The 16,090-nt window shown below is 36.5% G+C and overlaps 2 protein-coding genes across 2 annotated transcripts in view; both read left to right on the forward strand.

The window, feature by feature from the left end:
* The window catches only part of LOC141435293 (serine protease inhibitor 3/4-like), a gene marked incomplete at its 3' end in the record, with an annotated part of 78,659 nt that overhangs the window by 32,132 nt on the left and 30,437 nt on the right, over positions 1 to 16,090 (forward strand).
* LOC141434833 (alaserpin-like) lies at positions 11,629 to 14,189 on the forward strand. The gene is made up of 5 exons (XM_074097280.1): positions 11,629 to 11,826; positions 12,148 to 12,237; positions 12,462 to 12,605; positions 13,041 to 13,256; positions 13,840 to 14,189. Exons 3-5 carry the CDS (start codon positions 12,549 to 12,551, stop codon positions 14,098 to 14,100), a joined length of 534 nt encoding a protein of 177 aa, XP_073953381.1. The 5' UTR covers positions 11,629 to 11,826; positions 12,148 to 12,237; positions 12,462 to 12,548; the 3' UTR covers positions 14,101 to 14,189.

Below are 16,090 nucleotides of genomic sequence, written 5' to 3' on the forward strand. Positions count from 1 at the left end.
TTTCATCTCTAATTGAAATACCTAATTTCAAACTTGTTCGATTAACGGTCTCGCAATGTACCTAACCCTAGCTCCACACTGCTCGCGAAGTGTTCGACGAAGTACTTGGTACGGTCGGTAATGTTGACCGAAGTACCGACCGAGTTGGACGAAGTGAGACGAAGTTCACACTATCGTATTCGTCTAACCTCGTTCAATTTCGCGAGCAGTGTGGAGCTAGGTTAATACAACGCGCGAGAATGCCACGAATTGTACCGGTTTGTGCAATGTTTTTGTTATTAAGGAAAATCCGTTGCGTCTTATCATAACAAAACAAAAACTGAGTAGAATATCGATATGCATCATAAGCAAATGAAAAAGGACCTTGACTTAGTGCAACAGAACTCAGATTAATTGGCGGAGTGGCAACGAACTCAGCTGTAAACAGCCAATGACTCAGAGACTGAAGTGGCACATGTCCAGACATGGAAGAATCGATTAAAAACTCTAAAGTCATTAGATACGGATAGATTTTCAACAGAGTTAAGGTTGGCGATTGGCTCTTTAATTTGTGGGGTAAATGTTGTTATGTAGACAGTTGGTTTTTACTCTTGTCTACTTTTGCCAAGGTTAACGAGAATGAATTCGCAGAAATTCCATGCAACAACGTAGGTATGTATATAACGGTGATATTGTTTTTTTAAATCCACCTCGCAAAAAGGGGTTACGAGTTTTACTAAAATACTTAGTAAGCATCTGTCTGTGGCAATTCAAATAGATACGACTGATTTCAATGCCATCTCTTTGTGTGACAGCTAGCATCTTTGCAGCTCTTTTAAGCTATGTTTCATGAAAATTGGTCCAGCCATTTTTGAGATATTGAACTTTAAAATGACAATAACATTCGTTGGTTTCAAATGTCAACGCCAGATGATTGCCTCAGAATATTGCATAGAATACCTCATGTGCCGGGTGCCCCTTAATTCGCATAATGATAATTGTTATAATATGAATTCCATAATGACATAACTGTGACAATATAGATAATCAAAATAATCAATATTTTGTCAGTCAGTATAACTGGTAAATAGTCAAATTTATAAGCTATGTCCTACTGCTGAGCACAGCCCTCATCTCAGAATGAGAGGGACTAAACTTCTGGCAATGCGTCCGGTTCTTATCTGGTGCAGCATATTATCTTTAGCGATTTAGTGGGGCAATGCGGCAAGTATTTATGGTACGTTTGGGTCTGGATTGCATCGGTCCGGGGATAGCTTTAGGGTTTATGTTAGGTTAGGTTAGGTTAGGTTATGACCAATGACGAAGCATGTTACGGATCTAGAATTTGTTTTGATGACGAAGCCTGTTACGGATCTAGAATTTGTTTTGTTGACGAATCCTGTTGCGGATATTACGTTGTTAAGGAAGTTTATGGTGAAATTTATAATATGCCATATTCAGGTTTCAGTTAAGATTTAATTGTTGAATAAATATGAGGTCTATATATTTGTGGAACTAAACTAAATATATTTCATTATTATGCCTTTTATATCATCATTTTAATAATTATCTATGCATAGGAATGTTATGCTGATAACATCTATGCCAAGTCATCGTTATGACAATTAACATTATGCTTATGAACATTATTTATTATGTATAGGTATTCCATGATACGAATTAATTATGCAATATTATAGTAAGGCATAAGCCAATTGAAATTAGAAATATTACATTTCTCATTTTTAACTCTTCACGAAGTGAGATGGTGGTAGCAATCCGGACCAGACGGACCAAGGACAAGGTACTACCTGCTATCTAAAATATCGCACGACGTATACCAGCGTTATCCGTGTCCGTCTGTTGTATAACATAGATATTGTCAGGCGCCAGATGTAGGCCACCGTCACAGTATAACAAGTGTCCCTACCACCGTGTTTGTTTACAAGTGAGGTCGTTGCACTGCGACACGCCGCCGTCGAGGTCTTACGACTGCCCTTTATCGCTGTCATCTTATCATGTCATTCATTGTTCTATTTTTAAATTTGCGGTTATTTAATAAACGAGCTTGAAATAGTAAAACCAGGCTATTGTGTAACCCTACTAATATTAAATGTGAAAGTTTCTGATGATGTCTGGATGTTTCGATGTTTGTATGTAAACTCTTTATTGTACAAAATAAGTAAACAAACACAGATGACAAACAATGAAACATATGTACAAAGGCGAACTTATCCCTTTAAGGGAACTCTACCAGTCAACCTTTGAGTGGATGAGTGGAGCATTCAGATTGTTACTCAATCATGCAATGACACCAATTTACATGAAACTTGGCGTATAGACCGTGTGGCAGAACTTAAAGAGATTAAATTACTATGGGGTCAAAACTAGTGTTATCCTATTTTTGTGTCCCACTGCTGGGCAAAGGCCTCTCCTCTCTTGCTCCACTCCTGCCTATCGAAGGCAAACTCCCTCCATCTCTTCGGTCTGCCTCTATTACGGTATCCGTCACTAGGGACCCATTCCATAACAATTTTGGCCCAACGTTTTGGGTTCATTCGACAGTACATACAGATAGACAGTAGACAGTAGTTATTACTATTTAATTACACAAGAGTTGTACACTGACGTGCATCGTGGAATGTCTGTGATTAGTATTCAATCGCCAGTCCAAGTATGATTTTTCTATTGATAATTATATTATGAACTCTAAAGTTTACAGCTTCAGCCTCCGCGTGCGACTGGTTCTTGCAGCCAAGTGCCAGCAGCGCCAGCATTATCTCAGCAGACAGCGGAGAACATATTGTGGTCTTATCTTTTTCCAACTCCTGTAATAAATAAAAATGGTCAGAAAGGAGAAAACTAATTAAAAAGAAAGTAATTGTATGAAGTTTAAATCCAGTCACTTCAAAACTTTACTTCTAAATTCAAATATTGGCGGAAAACAAACGAACTCGTATTATTTGAATAGGCTTCGATAAAATTCAGTCTTAGCAGCCAGTGGCATCTGTATAAAAATACCAGTTGGAATCTATGTCATTAACCTGCACCGTGACCGATTACTCACATTGCAAAACTTTACGGCGAACTCCGCTATGCTGTGCAATACTTTTGAATCCATGTTTAAAAGCCAACTGGCTGAAACTAAGCCCGCTTGAACTTATAGATAATCGCTTGAATGAAGCACGTTATTTTATATGCGTACAGTTATACATATACAGATGTGTCTGTGTTAGTATGCTCGCATCTGGGTATTCCTGCACCGCAAAACTGGCTGAAAACAAAAACCACTTTAGCAATGTCATTAGAAATAAAAGTGGCCTTGAATTTACACCAATAGAGTGCTTTCAAAACCGTTAATATAAAGCGAAACAAAGATTAATATAGCTATCGTAGGCGTTATCTCTCTCGCACTATTGCTAAAGTGAGACAAGGAAGTTCAGCCGACAGAAGGTGAAGACCAGGGCTGTTTCTGAACCTACTATACACAGTGTGGCGGAACGCTGTTTTCGCTTGTAAGTGGGTATCGATTTAATTAATCATTTTAGTATGTTCGTTTTATAATTACATTTTAGATACAAATCTGGTAGTACTGAATTTTTCAACACTTCATCCTTTAATTCACTCCTTTAGTGGTGCAACTTCCTCAAACGTCAAACCTGTCTATAGCCCTCGTCTGCACGACAAATAATTAGGACTCGTAGTGGTCACCATGGCCGAAATCGGTCAAAAGATCATCATCAATAACGTCATTGTCTACAGACATGATAAAAGGAAGCCATGCGCAGAGTCATGTGCATAAACATATTATCAAAGTCTGTCATTTATTCAGTCAGCTTTTTCTTCTATGTACAATACATATGTAGTTACTACCAATTTTGGAACACGCGTCAAAGGTACATCAAATTATCTCATCATATCACCTATAGATAACATTATTGCCTATTAAGAGATGTGTCGATAAGCAATCATGTCGGTCTTTGGTTAGGTACCTAAGTTGGTAAAATGGCAACGACCTCACTCGTAAACAAAAGCCACGTGGCGGCATTGGCAAGCAGAAGCATCTACCGGCCGACCGATGTAAGATTTTTCTTGCAGATTTAAACTCAGCTTTAAATATTCATACAGGGAAAAACTAGACTAGCAACGGCCTTGTACTTCTAACTTTCGCCTTTCAATGTCAGCACTCTCTTTCATTCATACGTGAAAGTGCAAAAGAGAGGACACTAGTCATCGCTCGTCGAGGCAAAGATAACTCTTATGCGATAATCCTGCGGTTGCAATTCCAGTGTCACCAAGGTAAACTTATTTTTAAGGATGATGCCATTTCCAATATTGTTTTCGACGAGCGTTATCTACGTTCTAAGAATTAATTTTTTGTGCATAATATAGGCTTTCGTTTGGTTTGCGCAGAATCACGCCTGTTGGTAAGGGAAGATCCGGTTTAAGATAAAGCTCACTTCTATTATCTGCTTATGCTTCTTGGATTCGAACATGAGCACCACCGGGTCTCTATTCCACTTCATTCCACTCCTGAGCTGTCTGCATAATGCAAAGGTTGAGTGAAAACATTTGTGAAAATATTAGGAACGCTGACAAGATTGGAACCCCCGTTTACCTCTTGTGCTGGTTAAAGAAAGAAACGGTAGAAGCCTCCGCATTAGACTTCCAGTTGCTTCGGTTGATATTGGCCTGCATCCACCGTAAGCCCGCGGCTTTAACCTGATCATCCATCCATCTTGTTGGTGGACGTTCTACGCTGCGTTTACTGATTCACGGTCTCCAGTCGAGAACTTTTTATTAATATCAATACAACGATATAAACTCAGACAAGGATGTAACTGTCTCGTGCGGAAGCCAAATGCCTCATCATCAGCACATTTATCTTTATTAATACAGTTTGCGTTGTCAGCTATCGCTTCGTTTGCCACGTGGTTTTGTTTACAAGTGAGGTCGTTGTTCTTTTGCCGACTAACCTGTTATGTTGAGTCAGCGTGTTACAACTTTACACTTATCTCGTATAATATAACCATTTTCAACCAATTGCGCTTTTATGAGGAAAATAAGATACTTTCGGGGATCAATGTTTAGAAGCTTTAATTCAAAGTTTGAGGTAGGTCGCTGAACTTAAGATGTAGGTGTGTCGGCCTTAACCAGATCATACGTCCGTCTCGTTGGTGGACGTTGTACGCTGCGCTTGCTGACTCAGTCTCCATTCGAGAACTAATTAATACTCGTATCAATACAACCAAAAATACAACAACATAAACTCAGACAAGGATATCACTGTCTAGTGGTAGGCTTAGTGCGGAAGCAAAATGTCTCATCAGCACATTTATCTTTATCAATACAGTTTGTATCGTCAGCTATCGCTTCGTTTACCACGTGGCTTTGTTTACAAGTGAGGTCGTTGCTCTTTTGCCGACTAACCTGTTATGTTGAGTCAGCGTGTTACGACTTAACACTTATCTTGTATAATGTAACCATTTTCAACCAATGAGGGCTATCGTTTTTTGTCTCACTAGATGGCGCACTGTTGCATGAGGTTTTTAATTATGGCTTTCAAAGTCTGTTATTACGGGCGTGAAAACAAAGTTTAGATTTAAAATCATATTTAATACACCTTAAAACCGTACCATAAAAATATCGAGCATGCCACAGTGTTGCAAAGTCCCCGTTTTGTTCGGAAAAAAGGGAGGACAAAGGTTTCCGAAAGACAAAACTGTCTCAAAACACAGACATTCATTGCCCCGGAACGCATATTTGCCATAATTAATTTCAGATATTGCAAAATATTCACAAAACTATTCTAATCATAAATAAACCGCGTAGCTCACCCAAAAACTATGAGATTTGACATTTCGGAGACCTCACGCTACACTAGCGCCTCTAGCGGCGAATTCATTCGCGATAGCCCTCATTGCGGTTTTACGAGGAAAATAAAAGACACTTTCTGGGATAAATGTTTAGCTAAAGTTTGAGGTAGGTCGCTGAATTTACTTACGTAATTTTTAGTACTTAAATGAAACTATAACTTAATATCTATGTAGAACCAAATCTAGGCTTTGATGATGGTACTAATTAAAATAGAAAAGAAAAGAAACGATTTCACTTACGTGAGTCATACACAAAGTACCTATACAAGTAGGTACGACTTTATTTAAATTAACGTCATTATGGTATTTATGAATTAAGAATAGGTACCAAATAATACGTGACAGACCGACTGACAGACTGACAAAAATGCACAACGTAAATCAAACTAGCTAGAGATATTAAATTTAGCAGACACGTCTCTATATTATAGTGGATCATACAAACAATACAAAATGGGACTAGCCTGTTTTAAAACATATTGAATATAATAAAATATATTATAGTAAAAAACTTTCATTTCCTGCGTACATTTTGTTTTCAATATGTTTTTTTACATCCAAATTTTTACCATACGTTAGTTTAAAAAAATACATGAAACAAACCTTTCAATCCATTTCATAAAATTTCACAAAATATTTTCAGGGTAAGAATAAAATACCATATTAATAATACTTACATAGTAAAATGGATGCCCAAGAACAGCTATGTCTTACTCATTAAATCAAAAACATAGAAAAATTATAACAAACATAGCGCGCTCTCGTTCGCACTTATTCGCTGAAATCCCAAAGTCAAAAGATAGAGCTACAATGGATGTTGCCAAGCGCATTACCATTTTGAATGCTGTTTACTAGTTTAATTTAAAGCATAAAATATCTTTAGTAGTAGGTATAAGCTTGACCTTCGCCTTCACCTTCGTTGTCAGCGTTGCTTCTCTCACGTCTGAAAGTACGAGAGAGAGGGTCGTCGTGTGTTGGATAAAATAGATTTTTCTGATAGCTTTGTGGTTGACGGATGTATAACGGTACTTTTTTGCATGATGTCATTACCAAACTATTTTTGGCTACGTTGTTTTGCGCCTTAGGTTTTACCCACGTGAGTCTCCTCTCCACAGGCTCAATACTCGTAGCGATATATTTATAATGTCTGAGCCCTCAGGGACAGAACTGTACGCTAGTTATATTATAAAAACTGTTTGATAATAATCCATATTTAGTGAGTCACACCATTTCTCCACTGACATCCTTGTTAAAGCTGGTCTATAAAAAAGATTTTCACATATTTTTTGCCTGCTAGTATCCGTACAAACGTCGATCCGAAATTATCGGACTGTACTTATCGCGAATTTCACTGTAATATTTGGCAACGTGAATTATCGGTCACAGTAGAGGTTGATGAAATAGATACCTCTGGTATATTTACGCAGAAGCCACTGGCTGATAAGAACGAAATTTATCAAAAATTTTATGAATGTTAGCAGTTCGTTTGTTTTTCTGCCATTATTTGAATTTAGAAGTATATTGTAACGAGTTCTTTTGGAAATATTAAATCTCTTCTATCTGCAAGACTGCTAACTTATATGCATGCTGTGCTGGTTAGTTATTCTGTGCTAACACACACGAATATTGCAAGTCGAATGAAAGCTTGTAAAACGGTCGGATACGTAACCATTTGCAATGAGGGCTATCGTTTTTTGTCTCACTAGATGGCGCACTGTTGCGTGAGGTTTTTAAGTGTGGCTTTCAGAGTCTGTTATTACGGGCGTTAAAACAAAGTTTAGATTAAAATCATATTTAATACACCTTAAAACCGTACCATAAAAATATCCAGCAACCACAGTGTTGCTTAGTCCCGTTTTGTTCGGAAAAAAAGGGAGGACAAAAGTTTCCGAAAGACAAAACTGTCTCAAAACACAGACATTCATTGCCCCGTAACGCATAATTGCCATAATTAATTTCAGGTATTGCAAAATATTCACAAAATTATTCTAATTATAAATAAACCCGCGTAGCTCACCCAAAAACTATGAGATTTGACATTTCGGAGACCTCACGCTACACTAGCGCCTCTAGCGGCGAATTCATTCGCGATAGCCCTCATTGTTTGCATGCCAACGTGCCGTCCGACCACGCCAAAACTTGACGCAAACATAATAGCGGAAATGCAACTGTAAAGAGGCCCCGCAAGGTTTACTGTCACGTTGCCCATGCCCGATATGATCAAAACAAAAACAAAAAAACTGTTGGTAAGTCCGTGCCTTAAACTGAACCAAGAAAGGCGTAAGTTAAATTTTACTTCATTGAAAATTTACATTATCTCGTGGAAGAACATTTCAATTTGAAATGCTGACGCTGTAGTGTAGACTTTATAGCGGATGTAAGCGTCACCTGTTTACAACTGAGTTCGTTGCCATTTTGCCGAGTAACCTGAGTTTTGTTGCACTATGCCAAGGTTCTTTTTCGTTTGCTTATTTGATGTCCTGCTTCATTCATGTTGCTAAGGAAAACATCGTTTGAAAATACATTTGAATAAGCAATTTTATGAAAACAGCCTAAGAATAGATAATAAGTTCTAAAACTTGTTTTAAAAGTCTCATAGGATATCGTGTCCTCATCTTGCAAAACAAAATCATACATACATAAATGAAAAGGGCACACAACTATTCAATAATGATTAATTTTCTTCCCTATCAAGACGTCAATTCCGACTACAGTCTTGTCCATAATAGGCGGAACGGAAAGATGACATACAAATTATCACTAATAAAGCTCGTAATAACAAAGTCATACTTATGATAACTTATCACTGTCATAACATTATTAATGGCAAGGAGCATAACAATAATTTACAAACAGTTAGTTAAAAATGCAGGATGCTAATAAAAGTAAGTGAGAGATAAAGTAACCAATTTACAAATAAAAATAGAACATCCGTTTGAAATTCCTTTAATGAGATGAGACATTAAGAAATGAATACGGTCCATCATATCCGTGATCCGTCAACAGTAATTTCTCAGAATAAAAAGTAACTGCCCGGAAAAAACGCCGACAAAACGCCGCATATTAGTATGTAGAAAAAAATACTGATCAAAACGAATCCAAACACGATATATCTGCTATAGTTTTATCAAGAGTGTACCTAACTACCTACTAGTGTTTTGGATATCCTGGCTGCAGCATCAGGCCGAGAATTCCATAGTCTTGCATAGTTTTATAGCGTAAAATATGTTTAAAAGTAAAGTAAATACCCATTATGCGTCTAAAATTCCTACCGCAGCGAACAAAAGAGCTGATCTTGAAACGGCTGAACCGATTTTGACAAAACATGTCTAAGAACCATCGCTAGTAAACCTGCATTCAATAAAAAAAAAACACATTCAAATCGGTCCACCCGTTTAAGAGCTACGGTGCTACAGACAGACACACAGACACACTTACTTAGCGATGAAACTTATAACACCCCTCTTTTCGCGTCGGGGGTTAAAAAATTGACTATAATTATAATTAACTTTACTCAGACGGATGACGTCACTAAGTTGAGTCATTTGCTACTGGGTAATACCACAGAACCGTACTAAGTAATCGTTGATCGGAGACAGAACCGGACAAAGTATAGCTCATTTGCTGCCAGTCTGTATTTAGATATGGAGTTCGTATCACGCTCTATTGCAAATTTCGGGGCGAAGTTATTTAATGTAAGTATAAACACTGTATTGACTGATAACGCTGTGGCCTTGACGTTTGCATCATCGTTTGTTATTGTTTTTGTTGTTTTATTTTGCTTTTTCAAAATACTAAGTTGCTTGAATTAATCAGGCGGTAGACCATATATTTGGCTAATGGTACTTGATAATGGCCAAATTATTCGAGTTTTTTTTTAACTTTTGATATTTTCCTCTCGTACTTAAACTACATGATGAAATTTAAAATTTAATGATATTTGACTAACAAAGTGTGGAGAAAAATTACAAATGGGAGAAGTGACCTTATCTGCTCGTGCGATTTTCTTTAAATCCAGCATTTTGCAGGAAGCAAATTCGATGGAACCTACAGTATGCTCTCCGCTGTCAGTTGAGATGGTGATGGCGATGTTGGCTCTTGGCTGCAAGGAAAAGTCTAACGCAGAAATACTCAGAACCCTGGGCATTCCTGACGATGATGTTGTGAGTATTAATGAAGCAGGAGCTTTATTAATATTCAAAATCAAAATCAAAATCAAAATCATTTATTCAGTAAATAGGCCGCAATGGGCACTTTTACACGTCATTTTTTAAAACTACCAGCGCTTTCGGAAAGACCATCATTGCCAAGAAGAATGCGCCGCAAGAAACTTGGCAGAAAGACATTTTTTCAACATAAAATAATTACAAATAAAATACTTAAAAACTACAGTATACAATGAAATAAAAGAAAATACAAAAAATAATAATAATAATACAGGGATGTATGGGGTCCCTTAGTTACAAAACTAAACTCTAACTATAATCTACGTTCAGTGGAAGTGTAGACTGCTTCCACCGTCATAAATTAAAAAATAATAATAATTATAATAATAATAATTTAATTCTGAAATTTACATTTCAGGTCAAGTAACCATTAAACTTTTGGATTCCGAAGGCAAGCTCACGTCTGCCGCCCCCAAAGTTAGCTCACACGAACTCATGTCATGCTCTGAAAGCAGAGCGGTACCGAGTGCATGGTATTGCTTCCGTTCCCATAAGCTCTATGGGATCGTCTTGGGAGCTTCGACGTCGCGGGCCTGTGACTAGAAATTAAACTAAAAATATACACGTTTAAAATCCATAAGCTTAACAATATACAGCCTTAAATATAGCAAGGGGATGTATAAAGTCCCTGAGTTAATAATAAATTACTATATAGCAAGGGGATGTAGAAAGTCCCTGAGTTAACAATAAATAAAATTCCTAATCTAAATAATTCGATTCGACTCGATATTCTTGTGTGTATACAATATCACATCATGTATATACTGTGAAGCTACTGTGAGGATGTTTATCTCCTTGAAGCGTTCTCTTAGTGAATCTCGGGAGCCAGGTTGTAGATAGACCGGACTGCCCTCTTCTGTAGAATGAAGATAGTTTCTATGTCGGCTGCCTTGCCCCAAATCAGCATACCATAGGACATTATGCTGTGAAAATAAACTGAAATAAACTAGCCGGGCAGTTTCAACGTTGGTAAATTGTCTGATTCTTCGTACAGCATAGGCGGCAGAGCTCAATCTACCAGCAAGACCAGAAATATGCGGGCTCCATTGTAAATTACGATCCAACGTAAGACCAAGAAAAACAGTCTCATGCACAAGTTTCAGATTCTCTCCGTTTAAGGAAATAGTTGTTTCAAACTGTCTCACATTAGGCAACGAAAATTTTATTACACTTAGTTTTAGCTGCATTTAGTAATAAATTGTTTAGCGGTGAACCAGTTTAGCGCCTCTGCTAAAGTCTCATTGATGTGGGTGGATCTTCTTGTTGCCTGTTTACTTTGAATATCAAAGAAGTATCATCTGCAAACAATACTATGTTAAATTAGTAATAAGTATTTATTAATTCCCAGTGAAAAATAGGTAGACGCTCATGCTTTGGCTTGCATGCTTCTGTACCACATTTCTTTAGAATTTGACATCCTTATACCAGCAGAGCTTCTTGCTCAAAAAATTACAAGCTGCAAGCATAAACACAATTCAGGACAATTCCGGATTCTGACACAATGTAGAAATAATAAATAGCACAATCATCTTTTTTTTCAGCTCCTTGCATCATTTGCATACATCAAATCTACTCTTAAATCTATCAGGGGCGCTACCTTAAATGTAGCTAATAAAATCTATATAAAAAATTGTGCAGAACTGAAGCCAGGCGTAAAGAAAGACTATGAAGAAATATTCGAGTCGAGTATAGAACATATAGATTTTAGTGTTCAAGGAGCTGCTGCTAATGCCATTAAAAATTGGGTGAGATAGCAATGTATCATTTAGCAATAAGTCAACATTCATCCCTGTCATTATTAGTTATCTTCTAACTATCATTATCTATTCAGTCTGTACTACTATCTGATTTCATTAAGAATTATGAAAACCCGGTTTAAACTGGCATGAAACCTGAAAATTGCATTTTCTAACTTCAGTAGTAGCTAAACTTTTACATTAATTAAATTTAAAGCAATTAGTCTTGTGACAAAATAAGAAGCCACAAAGTGCTTATGGTGGTGATAATTACTATTTTATAATTTGGTGTGCTTTACTTTAAAATTTTACTCTTTGCATATTTTCCAGTTCAGAGAACAAACAAATAGTAACACCTCCCTTGGTGCGGTTTTGGATGATAATACTCGTTTGGTGCTCGTCAATGTGATTTACTTCCAGGTAGGAGAATTATTGGTTTTTAATTTTAGTGTCATATTCTAGAAAGATTTATAAAAAGTACTTAATTTTAACGATGAAAATGGGTACTACGTTGTCCTATTTTTAAAATCCACGTGTAGTTAAATAATTCTTCTTAGCAGCTTTTTTATATTTGATATAAGTTCTGTAAAATCAAATATTTTTAAAAGTATTATTCACAATTTATCATTAAAATTATTTTCAAGGGCGTGTGGGAAAAACCGTTTGACACAAGACTTTACACGTATAGTCTCTTCCATACATCACGAAACACCACAACTGAAGTTTTTTTGATGAAAATCCCTAAAACATGGTTCAAATATGGAGTCAGCCTAGAACTAAACGCAAGGGTGAGTTAAACGCTATTCAAACCAAAGTTAGAAGTGAACAAAGTTTTAGTTATATATAGTAGTTCATCTTCTTAAGGTAAAACTATATTTCCAGTTGAGGAATGAAGTATTTTTATTTGTTTATTACTTATTTCAAATTCAACTTCAACTGCTACTCTTTTCATAATGTTTTTCCTAGAAGTTGTAATAGTACGGTATACTTGATCTCAGATTTTTTGAGCGGTGAAAGCTCGTGCATTTAAGCTATGTCTAATAGAGCTTCTATGAATTCCTCTCTTTTCAATGCCCATTGTATGTCTTTACCTATACCAATTTGGTAAAAACTTCCAATGCAAACCTTTTTAATGGTGAATTGATTGAATAACGCTGTATTATTAACAGCAAAACATTTGAAATAAAAATAAACTATAACAAATCATTTTTTATATTGTTTAGCTATTACAGTTGAACTTTGAAGGTGGTGAAGCTAGCATGGTGATTGTTCTGCCAGACGAAGCCGTCGGTTTGGATGCAATGATACAGAAGCTTGACTCAGGTCACAACATTATGGCTGACATCGAAACCCTAAGGAACACTGAGCTGGAAGTGATGATGCCAAGATTCGACGAACAAACAACATCACACTTGAATTTGGTGTCACTATTGCTTAAGGTAAGAACTTCTCGACTGATATTTTAGATATAGAAGTCTTAAGCGATGAAAATGAGAAATATGATGAAGTTCTTGTCGTTATGAATTCAATGATATATAATTAGACCCTTCGAAATGAGAACTTCTAGACAGAAGAAACGAGTGTAATTAAAAGAGAGAGCGTCAATATTATTTTATAATCTCTAGCATAATGCCGTCAACATATCAGGGATAAATTATAGAACAATGAGAAGTTTAAGTATTTATTTAACCGTAAGATATTTCAGCAAGCAACAAAAGATACTGATGCAGTAAATAATAAGATCATAAGAAGCTGAATTGTAGTTGAAGCTAAATAATGATAAAGCGGGAAAATGGATCTAACTGAAAAACAGCGTTGTGGTTTAACGCAACATTATGTTGAGTGTGCCCAAAATTCATACTATTGGATGTTTATGTTTAATTATTCTTTATATTCCATACTCGTAAATAAATATTTTTTCTCTCTCTCTCTTTCTATCTCTCTACGATGTTCTATACTGAATGAAAAGTCTGCGCTATTGTTATGCACAACTCATTTGTTAACATCGAATCATTGTTTCAGCTTGGTATTAGATCCATCTTTGATGAAAGAAAATCAGAAGTCAACATGTTTAGGACAAACAATGATCTATATGGTTCCAAAGCGGGCCAAGCTATCTTAATTCAGGTGGACGACAGAGAGAGCACTAGAACCGCTGATTGTTCTGCTGATTCTTCTAGTAAGTATTTTTGGAATAAATTAGTTGCTGGTTCCGTCACATGGACATATTGTAAGAGAAACTGTTGCACCTCGGCCATAGTTTTACCTCGGACAGTCGTCTAAATTTAAATTTTCCGGTATTATTTTAATATCATGTGCTATGTCATTTGAACCGTCGGCAGAAACGCAAACGCTGAATGAGCTGTGTCATGTATCATGAAAATAAAAATCCTTTTACAAAGGCACCATTTTTGAACTTTAAATGAAGCTTATTTTTTTTATTTTTCGTAATAAATTTAAAACATATAAAGATCATTAAAATTTAATATTCTATTAATAAAATTCAAAATGTTGAAGTTGCGTTTATTAGCTACGGAATAAAAGGGCTGTTTCAGCCTAAACCTAAATCGATGTGCGTTTTTGGACGCATTTTTACCAAAAAAAACGCCAGCAACAATAAAAATAAAAACGCCCGAAAAAAAACGCTGCTTGAAAAGACAATTAAAAAGTAAAAAATAATTATGCGCTACCTAGCTGTTGCCCGCGACTTCATCTGCGAAGAATTCGTTTATCTCTATCCCGCGGGGACTATGCTGATTTCCCGCAAAATTAGCCTAAGTTAATTTAGTATAAAGTATCGAGTAATATTTTTTTATCTAAGCGTTGTCGGTGTCGGGGGACCGCTAAGGTTAACATGAAACTAAATAATATGTTGTTTTTTTTAAAGTATTAACCTTAGCGATCCCCCGACACCGGCCACGCTTAGATAAAAAATATTACTAGATACTTTATACTAAATTAACTTAGGCTAATTTTGCGGGAAATCAGCATAGTCCCCGCGGGATAGAGATAAACGAATTCTTCGCAGATGAAGTCGCGGGCAACAGCTAGGTAGCGCATAATTATTTTTTACTTTTTAATTGTCTTTTCAAGCAGCGTTTTTTTTCGGGCGTTTTTATTTTTATTTTAGCTGGCGTTTTTTAAGTCAGGGGTTTTTTAAATTTTAAATTTAAGTTTTCATTTCATGTTTTTTAAACTTTGATATATATTTTTTAAAGTGTACTATTGGTTTGGATATCCTGGCTGCAGCATCAGCTCATCTTGTTGCCACCATTGCATTGTATGTAGAATCAAATACTGATCAAAAGGAATCAAACACGACATATCTGCTATTATATTTTCAAGAGTATACTGGTGTGCTGGATATCCTGGCTGTAGCATCAGCTCGTCGTGTTGCCACCACTGCATTGTATGTAGAATCAATTACTGATCAAACGATTCCAAACACGACATATGTGCTATTATTTTTATTGAGTGTACTAACTAGTGTGCTGGATATCCTGGCTGTAGCATCAGCTCATCGTGTTGCCACCATTGCATTGTATGTAGAATCAAATACTGATCAAAAGGAATTAAACACGACATATCTGCTATTATTTTTTTCAAGAGTTATACCGGTGTGCTGAATATCCTGGCTGCAGCATCAGCTCGTCATGTTGCCACCACTGCATTGTATGTAGAATCAATTACTGATCAAAACGAATCCAAACACGACATATGTGCTATTATTTTTAACCCCCGACGAAAAAGAGGGGTGTTATAAGTTTGACCGCTATGTGTGTGTGTCTGTGTGTCTGTGTGTCTGTGTGTCTGTCTGTGGCACCGTAGCTCTTAAACGGGTGGACCGATTTGAATGCGGTTTTTTTTATTTGAAAGCTGGTTTTCTAGCGATGGATCTTAGACATGATTTATCAAAATCGGTTCAGCCGTTTCAAGATCATCAGCTCTTTTGTTCGCTGCGGTAGGAATCTTAGACGCATAATGGATATTTACTTTACTTTCAAACATATTTGGGACCTAAAATTTGAAACACCCATGAATACAATATAGCTATGCAAGATTATAGAGTTCTCGGCCTGATGCTGCAGCCAGGATATCCAGAACACTAGTAGGTACACTCTTAATAAAACTATAGCAGATATATCGTGTTTGGGTTCGTTTTGTTCAGTATTTGATTCTACAAACAATGCAATGGTGGCAACAGGATGAGCTGATGCTGCAGCCAGGATATCCAGCACAAATAGTACACTCTAAAAAAAAAATAGCACATATG

Source organism: Choristoneura fumiferana, chromosome 14, assembly GCF_025370935.1.
Source record: "Choristoneura fumiferana chromosome 14, NRCan_CFum_1, whole genome shotgun sequence".
NCBI lineage: Eukaryota > Metazoa > Arthropoda > Insecta > Lepidoptera > Tortricidae > Choristoneura > Choristoneura fumiferana.